The 14,130-nt window shown below is 39.6% G+C and overlaps 1 protein-coding gene across 1 annotated transcript in view; it reads right to left on the bottom strand.

The window, feature by feature from the left end:
• The window catches only part of lamc3 (laminin, gamma 3), a 165,139-nt gene that overhangs the window by 145,883 nt on the left and 5,126 nt on the right, over positions 1-14,130 (bottom strand). The window contains 1 exon segment of the mRNA XM_080876266.1: positions 11,598-11,902. Within this exon segment, the coding sequence (XP_080732392.1) occupies positions 11,598-11,902 (305 nt within the window).

Genomic DNA, 14,130 nt, shown 5'->3' with positions numbered 1-14,130 from the left:
TACTTAAATTTATTTTGGGCTACCAAAAACTGAAGAGTCCCTGCCCAAAGGGCTACCAGGGATTTTGAAATTTTGAGAGCCCTGAGATAAATTTATTTTTGTAATTACTTTTGTTTCAGCAACATTCAATTTAAAAACTGTACTTTTGAGTTAAAATATATATTTATAATTTTAATAAATGACAAATTAAAAAGGCATGAACATTTTTTTGTATCGAAAAAATATCGAACCGTGACACCAAAGTATCGAACCGAATACTATATATATATATATATATATATATATATATATATATATATATATATATATATATATATATATATATATATATATACAGTGGGGCAAAAAAGTATTTAGTCAGCCACCGATTGTGCAAGTTCCCCCACTTAAAAGGTCAGTAATTTGCACCAGAGGTACACTTCAACTGTGAGAGACAGAATGTGAAAAAAAAATCCATAAATCCACATGGTAGGATTTGTAAAGAATTTATTCGTAAATCAGGGTGGAAAATAAGTATTTGGTCAATAACAAAAATACAACTCAATACTTTGTAACATAACCTTTGTTGGCAATAACAGAGGTCAAACGTTTACTATAGGTCTTTACCAGGTTTGCACACACAGTAGCTGGTATTTTGGCCCATTCCTCCATGCAGATCTTCTCGAGAGCAGTGATGTTTTGGGGCTGTCGCCGAGCAACACGGACTTTCAACTCCCGCCACAGATTTTCTATGGGGTTGAGGTCTGGAGACTGGCTAGGCCACTCCAGGACTTTCAAATGCTTCTTACGGAGCCACTCCTTTGTTGCCCGGGCGATGTGTTTTGGATCATTGTCATGTTGGAAGACCCAGCCTCGTTTCATCTTCAAAGTTCTCACTGATGGAAGGAGGTTTTGGCTCAAAATCTCACGATACATGGCCCCATTCATTCTGTCCTTAACACGGATCAGTCGTCCTGTCCCCTTGGCAGAAAAACAGCCCCATAGCATGATGTTTCCACCCCCATGCTATATATATATATATATACACACACATATATACATATAAAACTGGGTCTTATATATAAGACCCAGTATAGTAAAGCTTGTGTACTTTTGAAATGAATTACAATCAACACAAGTAATTAGAGGCTTAAGTTGTCAAAATGAGAGTTGCACACCTGCAGCGACAACTCATTAAACGGTAAATAAATAAACGATTGATTTATTTAAATGGTGAAACATTGTGTAATAATCTTATTTTGCATTACTGCAATTTTCCACAGCAGTGGTCATTAATTGAATTAATTGAATCATAATGTGTATGCAGTAATAAGAACAAAAGTATTGCGCTCTACTTCACTAAGCACGGAGTAGGCATATCAGAGGAGGGGGTGGGGGAACCAGGCAGGCAAGTCGAGCTACACGGCATCACACCATACACACAAAACATACCCCACTCTTCTGCTCACATCATATACCAAGCACACCCTCTGAATTTAAGCAGAATCTTTTTCCCCCTCTGACATGTCAGTGGCACTGTTGCCTTGCTTTGCTGCCTCCTGTTTCAATCAATCCACCGCCCCAGCATACACCTGTAGGCTCTGGTGGATATTTACTTATCACTCCCCAGGTTTTCTGTGTAGTATATTTGTGAGCTTGGAGCCTAGATGCAGAACTCTAAATGTTTTCTGCTGCTGATATGAATCAATCATTTTAAATGGGAGCTGCCTGACTGCATTGATTGTGTGGAATCTTACTGGGAGATTTGGCCCAAATTAGTTTGTACACATAAAATTAATCATTAAATAAAGTGGATCATATTTTGCATACTTCCCTAGTTAAGATTTAATGCTCTGAGATACAGTAGACAACATTACAGGCTACATGAGAAAAACGGAAAACTGTTGAATACAATAAACTAGTATACAGTATAAGCCGGTGCTGACTGACATACCCTTACAAACCTAACTTGTTTTTCTTTTTACGGATGGAATCCTGTTAAGCCTTTTTACACACTAATGCAATAATTGATTGATTTTTCTATTCAGCTGGTCACAGTGGTTCCACATATACAGCACTCTGGGAATTATCACATAGATGTTGACTGAGGAAGAGACACCAGAATCAAAAGTTGCTTTTTACTGATGCTGTTCCTCTGAGACAAGCTGTAACTGTGGACACACCTGTGAGTCAAACTTTGCAAGACAGACAGATACAAGAGTTTGTGTGTGAATGAAAAGAAAACCAGTTCAATCAATAGACATTATATACTGTATACTCATAGGCTACCTGTTTCCCTGCACAACACAAATCTGATCAGCCAATCAGATGCTGGCAGCTCAGCATATTTAGCCATACGGACATGATGTCAAGATGTCCTGCTGATCTTCAAACGAGCATGAGAATATGGAAGAAATGTGATTTGAGTGACTTTGAACATGGCGGGGTTGTTTGCCCTTTAGTGCAAACTGAGCATCATTAAATGCCACATGCATGAGTATTGTTACTGTGTCCATCCTTTTATGAACACAGTGCACCGATCTTCTGATGGCTGTTTCCAACAGGATAATGCACCATGTCACAAAGCAACAACCTGAAACTAACAAGGTGTGCCTAATAAAATGTCCAATTTCCTGAAGTCTACACATCTATATGCCTGTGAAGGTTCTCAGTCATCCATGTCATCGTAGTCAAAGGAGCTTGCAAAGAAAAGCGTCTGGACTTCTTTAAGTTGCTTGAAGACGTTTCACCTCTCATCCGAGAAGCTTCTTCAGTTCTAAGGTCAAATGGTGGGAAGTCCCAGATTTAAACCTAGTGGGAGTATCCCCCCACAGAGGGACAAAAGGACCCCTGATGATCCTCTAATTGCCTGAGCCAAGGTGTGAAACTGGGTGTGGGTCCCAATCAGCCAGGGTTTCGGGTGAGCTCATTGTGAAACCTGGCCCCACCTAATCATGCGAATTCCTGAGATCAGATGGCCAAGGATGTGAGTGGGCGTTAAGGCATCTGGATTATAGATGGCAGAGAGTTGGAGTCGTAAACCCCCGCCTCTGTTCAAAGATGGTCGCTCACAGTGGACATAGATGGCTTCTTTCACTCCTCTTTCAAACCATCTGTCCTCTCTGTCCAAAATGTGAACATTGGCATCCTCGAAAGAGTGTCCTTTATCCTTAAGATGCAGATGGACAGCTGAGTCTTGTCCTGTGGAGGTGGCTCTTCTATGTTGTGCCATGCGCTTGTGAAGTGGCTGTTTGGTCTCTCCGATGTAGAGCTCTGGGCATTCCTCGCTGCACTGTACAGCATACACCACATTGTTAAGTCTGTGTTTTGGAGTTTTGTCTTTCGGGTGAACCAGTTTTTGTCTGAGCGTGTTGCTGGGTCTGAAATGCACCGGGATGTCATGCTTGGAGAATCATCTCCAACTCAGCCGCAGCTTCATCTGTGACTAGCGGAACTTTCAAACAGCCGGTCTCTGCATTAAATGGGTCGACGAGGAACGTAATCTGTGGCCTTTTCAATTGTAGATCATGGAACCGGGTCACAAAGCGTTCATGCAAGTTTTCAATCAGCGTTGCATATCTGGCTCTTTGCTTACTCAGGGCAGCGCTGGCGACTTGCCCGCTGGCTTTTAGCAGAGTGGAAAAATGCGTTAAATCTCCCTTTTGAATATGTGTCTTGAACAGCTTCAGTTTGTTGACAAACACAAAAAACACACTTTGCACCAGGTCAGGCAGCATTTTTAACTTACCCTGCAGGGTCAGGTTCAGTCTGTCCAAGTGACACAGCATGTCGACCAAAAAGGCCAGATCCATAATCCACTTGAGGTCCGAGAGCTCGGGATAGTCCTTGTCCTTCTCTTCCATAAACAGTTTCACGGCATCCAAAAGCTCAAAGAAGCGAGAGAGTACCTGGCCTTTTGACAGCCACCTCACAGTGCAGTGCAGCGGCAGGTCACCTGGAAATCCTTGGTCCAGCTCAGCGATGAGATTCTTGAATTGCCTGTGGTTAAGCGCATGTGTGCGGATATAGTTGACGATTTCCATCACAGGCTTCATGACGTTACCTAAATTCAATGATTTAGACACGAGTTGCTCCATGTGGATGATGCAGTGGAAATTCCAAAAGTCAGGAATAGTTTGGTCAGCTTTGCACAGCCCACAAGCCCGTTCACAGATCCCATCATGGCTGGTGCTCCATCCATGGCTATTGCATTTAATTTCGTTATGGGCAGATTTGCTTTTTCAAATGCAGCCCTCGCGGTTTCTTTCACATCTATGCCACGGGTTCAATATCCAGGAGTTTTTCCTTGATCACACAATCGTTTGACACAGACCGTGCAAATATTGCCAACTGAGGCTTGTCTTGTATAACACAACTCTCATCCAATGCCACACCAAAATACTCACATGCTTGAAGGTCAGAGTGTAACTGTGATTCAATAGCCGTGTTAATGTCCGATATTCTGTGTTCAACAGTTGGACGTCTGATACCATGCGTTTTAATTTGTCGTTTTCAGGAGACAAGATTTCAACAACGTCACTGAGGCATTTTTTAATGAACTCCCCTTCACTGTATGGCTTTTTAGCCCGTGCAAAGTTCCAAGCCAGCTGATAGGATGCGAGCGTTATGGTCTCTGACCGCTTCGTAAATTTTTGGAAAAACTGTATCTGCTTTTCTGCCTGACTTTTCAAAGTGGCCAACTCGTGCTTGCGAAGTTCAGTCCCTTTTGGAAATTCCTGGTCGATGTTAGCATGGAGTGAGCTGAAGTGGCGCTGAAGATTTGAAGCTTTGAAATGCGCTAATGACGTCTGATATATAAGGCAGAATGGCTTGCCATTGCGTTCAACAAAAAAATAGAAACTCTCTGTTAAAAACGTCCTGTGTTCATCTTCATATTGTCTTTTTGCTGTGCATTTTTTCCTGCCATTTTAAGGGCCAACTTGCTCCTACTGGGAAACTTTGCGGTATTTTCATCTCACACACATGCGCATTTGATGAAAATACCGTATTGAACTCAAGTGATGCAAACGTGCACATTTTAAAACAACAACACAAAAAAAAAAACACAAAACACAAACACAAACTTTGATATGAACGTAAGAGCCGCATGAAACCAGGCAAAGAGCCGCACACGGCTCGAGAGCTGCCGGTTGGCCACCCCTGGTATAAAGTATAAAGACACCTTTTTGGTTAATTGTTGAAATTCTTCAAGATGAAACATACGATGGAACCAACAACATGCAGACATTATGAGGTTGGCGAAGGATTCATTAGCTTTGCTAATGATTTCTATTTTTCCTTTTTTTATGCTTTTAACTTTCCCTCACACAACTTCTAACTGAACTCTAGTGGTCATAAAATATTAAAGTGTCCGCAATAGCCTGTCTTTCTTTCACACTAGTTATAACTCTTGGACTACCTGCTTCCCATTCGTCCCTTATATAATCCTTAGTCCCTTAATTACTTAATCCCACATAATCCTTTCATGGCGAGAAAGGCATTTCTTTCTGTGTTAATTCATGAAGCTGAAAAAGTGAACTGAAAAAGTAATGCTCTTTTCACAATACCTCTTGAAAGCAGCCTGTCCTTCGAGCCTAGAGTTTAGCCTGCTATTGTCCCAGCTGCCGTAGTCAGAGTTTTATAAGAGACAGATACAGAGGCCAAAATAGCAGCACAGCGGTGAATGGCTAGTGTGAAGGGATTAATCAGAAAAAGACAGTTTAATAATTTCTAAACTAGAAAAGTGGGGTGCAGCTGTGTTTTCTAGCAAGCATTGAACTTCTCTTATGCAAATAAATAAATATATATATATATAAATAAATGGTGGCTCCACCGCCATAAGAGGTGAAACAAAGCAATACACACCAGAGTGGAAAGAGAGAGCGAGAGATGCAACAATGAAGCGGGAGAATAATGGGAGTGTGGAGAGAAGATTCTTGTGCTTGTAGAAATATCCAGAGTGGTCTTTTTTTGACAGTGGGTTAAGAGGCTATTGCTAAGCCACAGACATATTTATTTTTTCATTCACTCTCCTTCCATTGTTGTCCTAGCGGGACAGATGGAGTGGAGTCTTTTGGAGTCCAATCCAGTTCTGTCGTCCTTTTCCTCTTTCATGCAGCTGTTTGTCATCTTACTGACAGTTGCCTGCCACACAATGTGCCGAACCTCTAACAACACTAAAGCTAATCCAATAGTGCATTTCATTTCTATTTTCACTGCAGCTAGATGCAAGGGAACCTTACATAGCAGAGATGTGGCGAGAATGTCCTTATCCTTCTCAGCGCGGCTTAGCTCGTGCTTGAGAGATGATGTGGCTTCAGTCGCTGCCTTCTACCCTCCGTCTTTTCCCAGTTTAAAATGTGATCACTCTTGAAGAAAGCAGCCTCTTTCTGCTCTGCAGGAGGTGGAACAAACATCACCCATTTAAAGAGTCTTAGTTGAGGACTGGATTTTTTTTTCTTTTATGGAGACAGCGCGTGGCAGAGGAAGCATGTGTGTGCTGTTGTGGAAAGAGGTGGGCACCATAATTGGATCTGAGGTGTGGTCAAACAGTTTTACAAATAGGCAGGTTTTAACAAAAAGTTTGTAACACCAACAAATGACTATGTGAACGATTTCACAAAGATCTGCGTATTTTTCACTGAGGCCGTTTTGTTTTTTTATTTTAAAATCCAATTTGTATATATTCAAATATTCAAATCAAATGTTCCTGAAACGAGCAAGCATGGGGGGGGATGAAAGCCTGCAGAAAACCATGAACTTCAACAGAAAGAAAAAAGACCTGGATTTAGTCATGTTACGAATAAATCACCTTAAATGTCATTTGTAATGGTTGTATACTGTATAACAGAACATTTTGGCAGGACGAGCAACACAAATCGCCCCCCACCGTTCTCATGTTTAGGGTAGGTTAGGCAAGGTTAAATTGCATATCCCCCAGATATCCACACTAACTCTTCTTATTTAATGATGCGGAGGAGGATGGCTTACTTTACAGAAGTGCTAGTTTGGATCTGTCAGGTGTATTTTCACACTAAATTTTAGGAGGAAGGTCACATATAAGAATGTGTTATTATTATTTTCTGGAAGACGATGCACAGGACAGGAGGAAATCTGACTGCGGACTGATCTCAAGGAGCCGGACTTTTGTTGTAATGTTTTAAATGAGTAGACGTTCCCCTTTTTCAAGGTCTTACAAAGTTTTTCTTCGGATATTGTGTCCTTTTTTAAAGCCCTTTTACACTGACCAGTGAATCATTCAAGTATTAAGTAAAAGGTCCTAACTCAAAGGATGAACCTGTTAATGATATGCGATACTGCAAATTTTTGTATTGATTGAATACCAAGTATTGAAGGCCAGTATTACCAATACAAATACTAATAGTTTTAACTTATAAAGTCAATTTATGTAGCAGAGGGAAGTGTCATGATTTCTGAGATGAATCATTATCAATTTTCTGAATTCTAATCACAGTTTATTGACCACTGAATCACTGTGATTTTTACTTTCCATAGGAATCAGTTAACACCATAAAACAAGCCTTTCAGCCTTTTCTGTATTTGAAACTGGTTTTTTTTTGGAGATGTGGAATGTAAATGTGTCTGTCGCTAAAGCACTTTGGACCAACTTCAGTTGTTTAAATGGGCTGTGTATGTAATAATGAAACAGACCTGACAGTCAACACAAAAAGGTTATTATATTCAAACATTTTTCATAGCTCATGTTTAATTTCCAATAAAATAATGTATGAATTGTACCACATTTCAGTGGGCAGAATATATTATCTGAATGTCTGAATATAGTCTAAAGATAATTGGTCTGCTAATGTAGCAAGTATGACGACCAATAACACTTTAACATTAACTAATGCTGAAGCTCCAACATCAGTCATGATTGAAGCTTTACTTTCACCAATATATAGGCTACCTGGTTATTCTTTGCCTCTCTGAAAGACTGTGACAGCAGGCTCTGGGTCCGTCTGAGGGATTTACTTCCTCCTCTCTTCAATTCTTTCAGTGCTTGTTCTCTTTTTAGTGGTCCTTTATGTCTTTATATAAGTCGGTGGTGTTGCCACAGTAGTGAATTTCCTTCCAACACACATTGCAGTTTGCAGTTATTTAATGTAATGGTGTAAAGTGCTTCAACACGATGCTTGCATTCAAAGAAGAACTTTGAACATCCTTCAAGAAGCCTGGAGAACTATTCATTAAGACTACTGTGAAGAAAAGTGTGACTGTTTATCTTTTAGAACTGTTCCTTCTTAAGTCAGTAAAATAAAGACTTGCTTTTATTCTGTTAATGTTGTGAATCTTTGAGTAAAGAAGGGAAAGTACAGTTCCTTCTGATTAAAAGGGTTGTATGAGACTATCTAAATACTTCTAAATACTACTGATTTATGTTTCCTGCTTACTTGTAAGGCCAATAGAAATAGAAAATAATGGCCTCTGAATTATTGTGGGGCTAAGTAAAATTTTGATAAGCTTGATTAAAAAATGCAATGTAATTTTCATCTACTATATGCAAATGAATATTAAATGCAAATCCTAGTTGATATAATTAAAGGAAAAGGTTAATTTTAGCATTGCTCAGTAGAATTTGTCCACTGGAACCAGTTGTAAATGCCAAATAGCCAATGTACAACTAGCCAATGTACTCTAGTATTGGGTACTGTGGATTTATTGGCCCACGTGGCACCACAGTTTGTTTCCATGGCAGAAGGATGTGGTTCTTGCCTTATGTGTGTCATGTGAGTATCTGTAACTCACAACTGAATTGATTTAAAGGTTGCAGAGGCCTGAAGCCTACCCTTGCTGCAATAGTTTAAGAGGTGGGGGACAGCCGGACAGGTTGCCAGTCTGTAAAGAGCGTTAGTTTGAAGCTGAAATTCTTAATGTGTATAATAACCCAAGTTAAGGAAGGGACGGAGAAGGTGCCAGTGTTGTGAAAAACTATGAACTGGAAATGACAATCCACATATTCTCAGGTTGCTTTTGTGTTTTACACCAGTGTGTGCGCGACAACAAGTGTACATGATCCATCTGCACACGAGGCCTCTCGTTCTCCATCGCTGTGTATTTGTGGAGGAAGGTGAACGAGCCCCACCCACAGTGAAAGTCAGGAGCATCGAAGCAGTGGAACAAGAAATTACAGCAGAATGACTTCCGTCTTATAAAACTGAAGCTTTCTACACAGCAGACACGATTCCTCTCTTGGTTAGTAGTTATTTTAGTGCATTCTCGGGTCTGTCTTTTCATCCTCCATTTCTCTTTACTGTTCTTGAATGTTGCGATGGAGCATCTCCCAGCTGTTAACTGTTATGTTACCTGCACTTTTGATTAAAGCCGCAAGTAAGAGGGATCGCATTTAATAGAGGTCCATTCTCCCTGCACTCATCATTGCTCCCAGTGGTCGTTGATAAATCAATATGCAGGACATTTTTACTGGTATAGCACCCAGCTCTGTCTACAAAGTTATGAATATAAATATACATTTGTCTTTACGTGTGCTTTTGCATTAAATTTGAAATATAAAAGTTGTATAACTTACAGCTCAAAGCTCACATTACTTTGCATGTATATATGATTTATGTCATTTCAAGTGACTTTATGGCTTTGAGTATTTAAGGTCCAGCTAAAAATAAAAATAATAATAATAACAGTAATAATAACTCTCTCATAATTACAGAAATAACTTACAAATTCAATGTTTTGTCATCCCAGGATGCCAGGACGTAAATTACTGCCTGTCAGAAAACACTGGCAATGGCAATATTAGACTCGGAGAGGTAACGGTCCTCTTCTAAAAAGGGAACAAGGTCCACATTTGGTAGCTGGAGGGCTGTTGGTGAAATAAGTCACCAGTTAGTCAGCCAAGAGCCATTGATTTGTGTCCAGTTTGGGAGCATTGTGCTTTCCCCTTTCCGTTTCACTTGCTTTTTGCTTTGGTTTTCACTCACTGGTCTTATTAAGCACAAAACAAAAACAAAAAGAGACCTACTTGGTTACAATTAGGACAAGATTGTGGTTTGTGGTGAAATGCTCCATTTAACAACATTATCCCTGCAAATTAAATAACGACACTAACCCAGTATGTTAAATTTGACGCCACAGGGTCTTTCATATTTGTAACATGCACGTCACCAGTGCCAAAATCCAGTGTGTATCAGTGTGTGTTTGTAAGTTGGCAGTGGCTTTAGAAAAAACAAAAAACAGCTGCATATGAGTCCCCGGAAATGTTTTGCTTGAAATTTCTTTGGTTAATTTATAGGATCCACTGCTTGCCCACTGCATACTTTCTTTCCACTATTTTCAACCACACACACACATATGTTTCTTTCATATGTTCATAAATAGTATTAGTAATGTATGAAGCATATGGTTCCTTCAGTCTTGTAGGATCTCTATGTCCTAATTAGACAGCTTAATTTATTTTGACATGATTACTTTTGTCTATTTAGAACATACAGTAATTATCAAGGCTTTCTGGTGGTCGATACTTAATAATAAAGGAATTCACCCAATGTTTTCCAACTTAAGTTGCAATATAGGAAACTTGTGAACAGATGCATGTATGAATGCATACTCATAGCACCATCAAAGAAAAAGGAGTGGCTGCATAAAGTACTTTATTTTCTCATTTTTAGATACGGTTCACCGTGCCCACCCCTCCCAGACTCGCCCACAAGAGACTTCCATTAATTCAGCACAACCCTCTCAAGGCTTCATCAATGTTAATCAGAGCTAAACATAACATTAGATTCATTTCAGCTGTTTTGAAAAAGGCTCGAAGGCATGCATATACATGCATGGCTACGGGATGTTTGTTTGTGTGAAAGTGTGTGCAGTCGAGAGGCTTTGATAAAATCAGTGCTCGAAGGGGGGGCAAGAACATTACATGCACTTATAAACTTTACGTCAAGTTATGCGGTGCTGTTAACACTGTTATCACGCGAGCAGCTGTTACATCCAGAGAAGCCTGCTGCTACTGCTTATTCTCACATTTAGATATATTCATTTCCTCTAAGAAAATTAATATGAGCCGAAGCTAGCACCCATTGTGGATTATCATCAATGTAATGTATCAAATATTTTTTTTCATGTTATATCTACATGAATATTTTCTATTTATGATAAATATGTATTTTTGAATGCATTTTGGATTTTTATTTTTTAAAAAGTTTTTTTCTTTCACTTTTCTACAGTTTATGATTATATTAAGTAAAGAAAACAGCTTTGAAAATCAGTGGCAATGGGTCTGATGGAGCGATAGATTCCAGTTTTTAAATTGTGATTCAAATAGCCATAAATACATACAGAGGAGAGGCATAAGTGAGTGTCTACAGCCTCCTTAAAAGCACTGAGGCTCTGTCATGGTTTGGGTCTACAGTTGAGCAACTGGTGTTGGATATCACGTCAAAATTGATTAACTTATTTACACAGAGAAGTATAGATATTGATCCAGCATGGAATGCTATCTGATTGGCAAAAGTGACATTTTAGCATAACAATCATCCGAAACACACTGCCAATGCAATAACAGCATATCTGGAGAACACACAATGAAACACTATCAGTCATGAATACATGTATACATGTCACCCAACAAAATGCATCCTCACCTGCAACACCAAGCTTTGGTCAAAGTTGTAGGCACTGGGCCGACCTTCCAGTGTGGAGAAAGCCACGTTTCCTCCAGTGAGGGGTGAGATATCGCTGAACTCGTCTGTACATAAAGCAGTCCTTTCATCATCCCCTGGGCGAATGTAACCTTTAGCGTCTCTCTCGTAGGTCTTTCGACAAGAAGCGCTGTAATACTGGTAAGGTAACCAGGGCCCATCGTTTTCTGTACGCTTGTAGATGGCAAAGCTCTCTGGTCGACTGGTGTAGAATTTCAGTCGTATGTAGGTTATCTCAAAGGATTTCCCTGTGAAAAACAAATAAAATATGAATTAAAAGGTCTAAATGAGTACAGACAATTTCAGATTTAATTTGTGAAAAAGAAAAAAGCAATCACTGCAACTAATAGCTCGAACACAATTGAGGAGATGCAACCAGATTTTTCATTTGACTTGCTGTTGAGGATTTAGCAAATCTGCTCGTCTTGTGCTGTATTTGTTGCATCGTAAATGAATAAATACAAAGTGTTGGTTCAAAATACATCAACTAGATCAGCGGTCCCCAAACTTTTTTGCACCACAGCCCGGTTTAATGTCAGACAATATTTTCACGGACAGGCCTTTAAGGTGTCGCAGAAAAATACAACAAAATAAAATGATTCAACCCAGACAAAAACAAAAATAATAATAAACATGAATTCACTGTCTAATTGTGTAACTTTACTCCCGAAAAGGCCCTTTAATGCTCTCTGGTTGCTATGGTAACATATAAATATTTCTTTCAAAATAAGACACACAACTACAACACGGAAGAAGACCAAGGGAAACTGAGTTAACGATAAAAACCCTGAAAGCCATAAATTTTACACCCGAGCCTCAACTCTCGCACCTCGGTACCAAACGACTCACAGACTGGTACCAGTCCATGGCCCGGGGGCTGGGTACCGCTGACCTAGATACATTTGTGATGGTATGAGAGGAAGAGGTTATAAAAGGATGCCACTAACAGTTGCCCACCGGTTTGCATGCCAGAGTCAGGAGGGGATATTTTTCTTTACAGCACTTCCTGTTTAGACACCTGCAGTAGGGAGGTCAGTGATTAATGCTATAGCTCTTGTCCTAATATAGAAAGCTGACATCTTCTTCCTGAATCAATGCTTCTTTTTGATTGAGGGGTGTTATTACCCCCACTGTTTACTCATTGTTGACAGTTCAAACAATAACCTTGGAGCCATATCGTGGGGGATTAACTGGGTAGACACAAAATGAAGTCATATTGAGACCAGAATGAGAAGAAGCATGTAGAAACTCTCTTAACAGTCTTCTTCAGTGCACTCTGGGGTATTTTTTCTACATCATTAGATACTAAGTCTCAATCGCTCTGCACATTCGTGGAGGGGTGCTATCCGCTGGTACAGCCGTAATGACATCTGTTGCTATTTTTCTGCCAAGTCAGAGCTAGGCATCTTTGTCTCTTGTCTCTGCAGAAATCTCTAATGGTATCATTCCTTTGGGATCTCTAAGATCATTTAGCTTTCATTTACTCACTGCGTGAGGTGAGCTCAGCCCTGCTGGGACTCAGGCAAGAGACATAAAAGATGCACAATATGAAGCAATTGTTGGATATCCCCTGTGATGAAATGTAGACTAATTGCAAATGATATTTGTATGTTTTTATGCCTAATGTTTAATGATTCATGATCCATATTCACTCAGGAGTGCATTAAAATATTCATTAGTTTATGTGGGCACAGCAAAGGGATTTTTTAGTTGTTGAACTTAATTTAGCAAAGTAACATATAACAAAAGAATACCTGTACACTGTGTACAATGGTGAAATGCATCCAAATAAGTAGCATTCTTACACTTCAGGGATGTAAAATGAACATCTAATCCTTTTTATGAATAATGTACAATTATATTTTACTATCATGAAAAACTCTAAAAGTTATACAATATTAAGTGGTCAAAGAAGTGTATTAAAAATCATACTCCCTGAAAGTAGTGTTTTAGATATGTACTACTTGTAACTTAATACCAAGGGGGACGCTATTGAGCACTGAAAATTAAGTTTGCACGGCTTTACAGAGCAGATCTAGAATCATGTGCATTAAAGATCCAGCCTAAGCTTTCAATGTTTTCTCCAGATACACAAACGCACCGTGGATATTTTGACAATGTTTACTGAGAATAAGCGTCGTATGCTGGAGAAGTTCAATGTCTGACTTGTTCTGACTCATCCATGTCAACTTGACACAGCTACTCTCATCTGCCCAGACTAAACCCAACACAAGCACTGTAGACTGTTTACATTCTGTTTAATCTCCGAGCGGAGATTTTTGAAATCAACAATCAAATATGGGAGTGGATTTGTCCTCTGATCACGCTATATCTCAGAGTTTGAGACCAATTCTTACTCTGTGACAGGATTACGTGTCCTATGTGAGCCGATGCTCAGGCTGTGAAGGCGTCCCGCCGAATGAGGCAGACTTTTTTCGTTGTTTTACATCAGAAACAGGATGTTGCTTTTCTTTCA

Source organism: Rhamphochromis sp. 'chilingali' (genome assembly GCF_963969265.1).
Source record: "Rhamphochromis sp. 'chilingali' genome assembly, chromosome: 2".
Classification (NCBI taxonomy): Eukaryota; Metazoa; Chordata; class Actinopteri; order Cichliformes; family Cichlidae; genus Rhamphochromis; species Rhamphochromis sp. 'chilingali'.
Note: the sequence above shows the minus strand (reverse complement) of the source record. Positions and strands in the feature narration are given on the sequence as shown.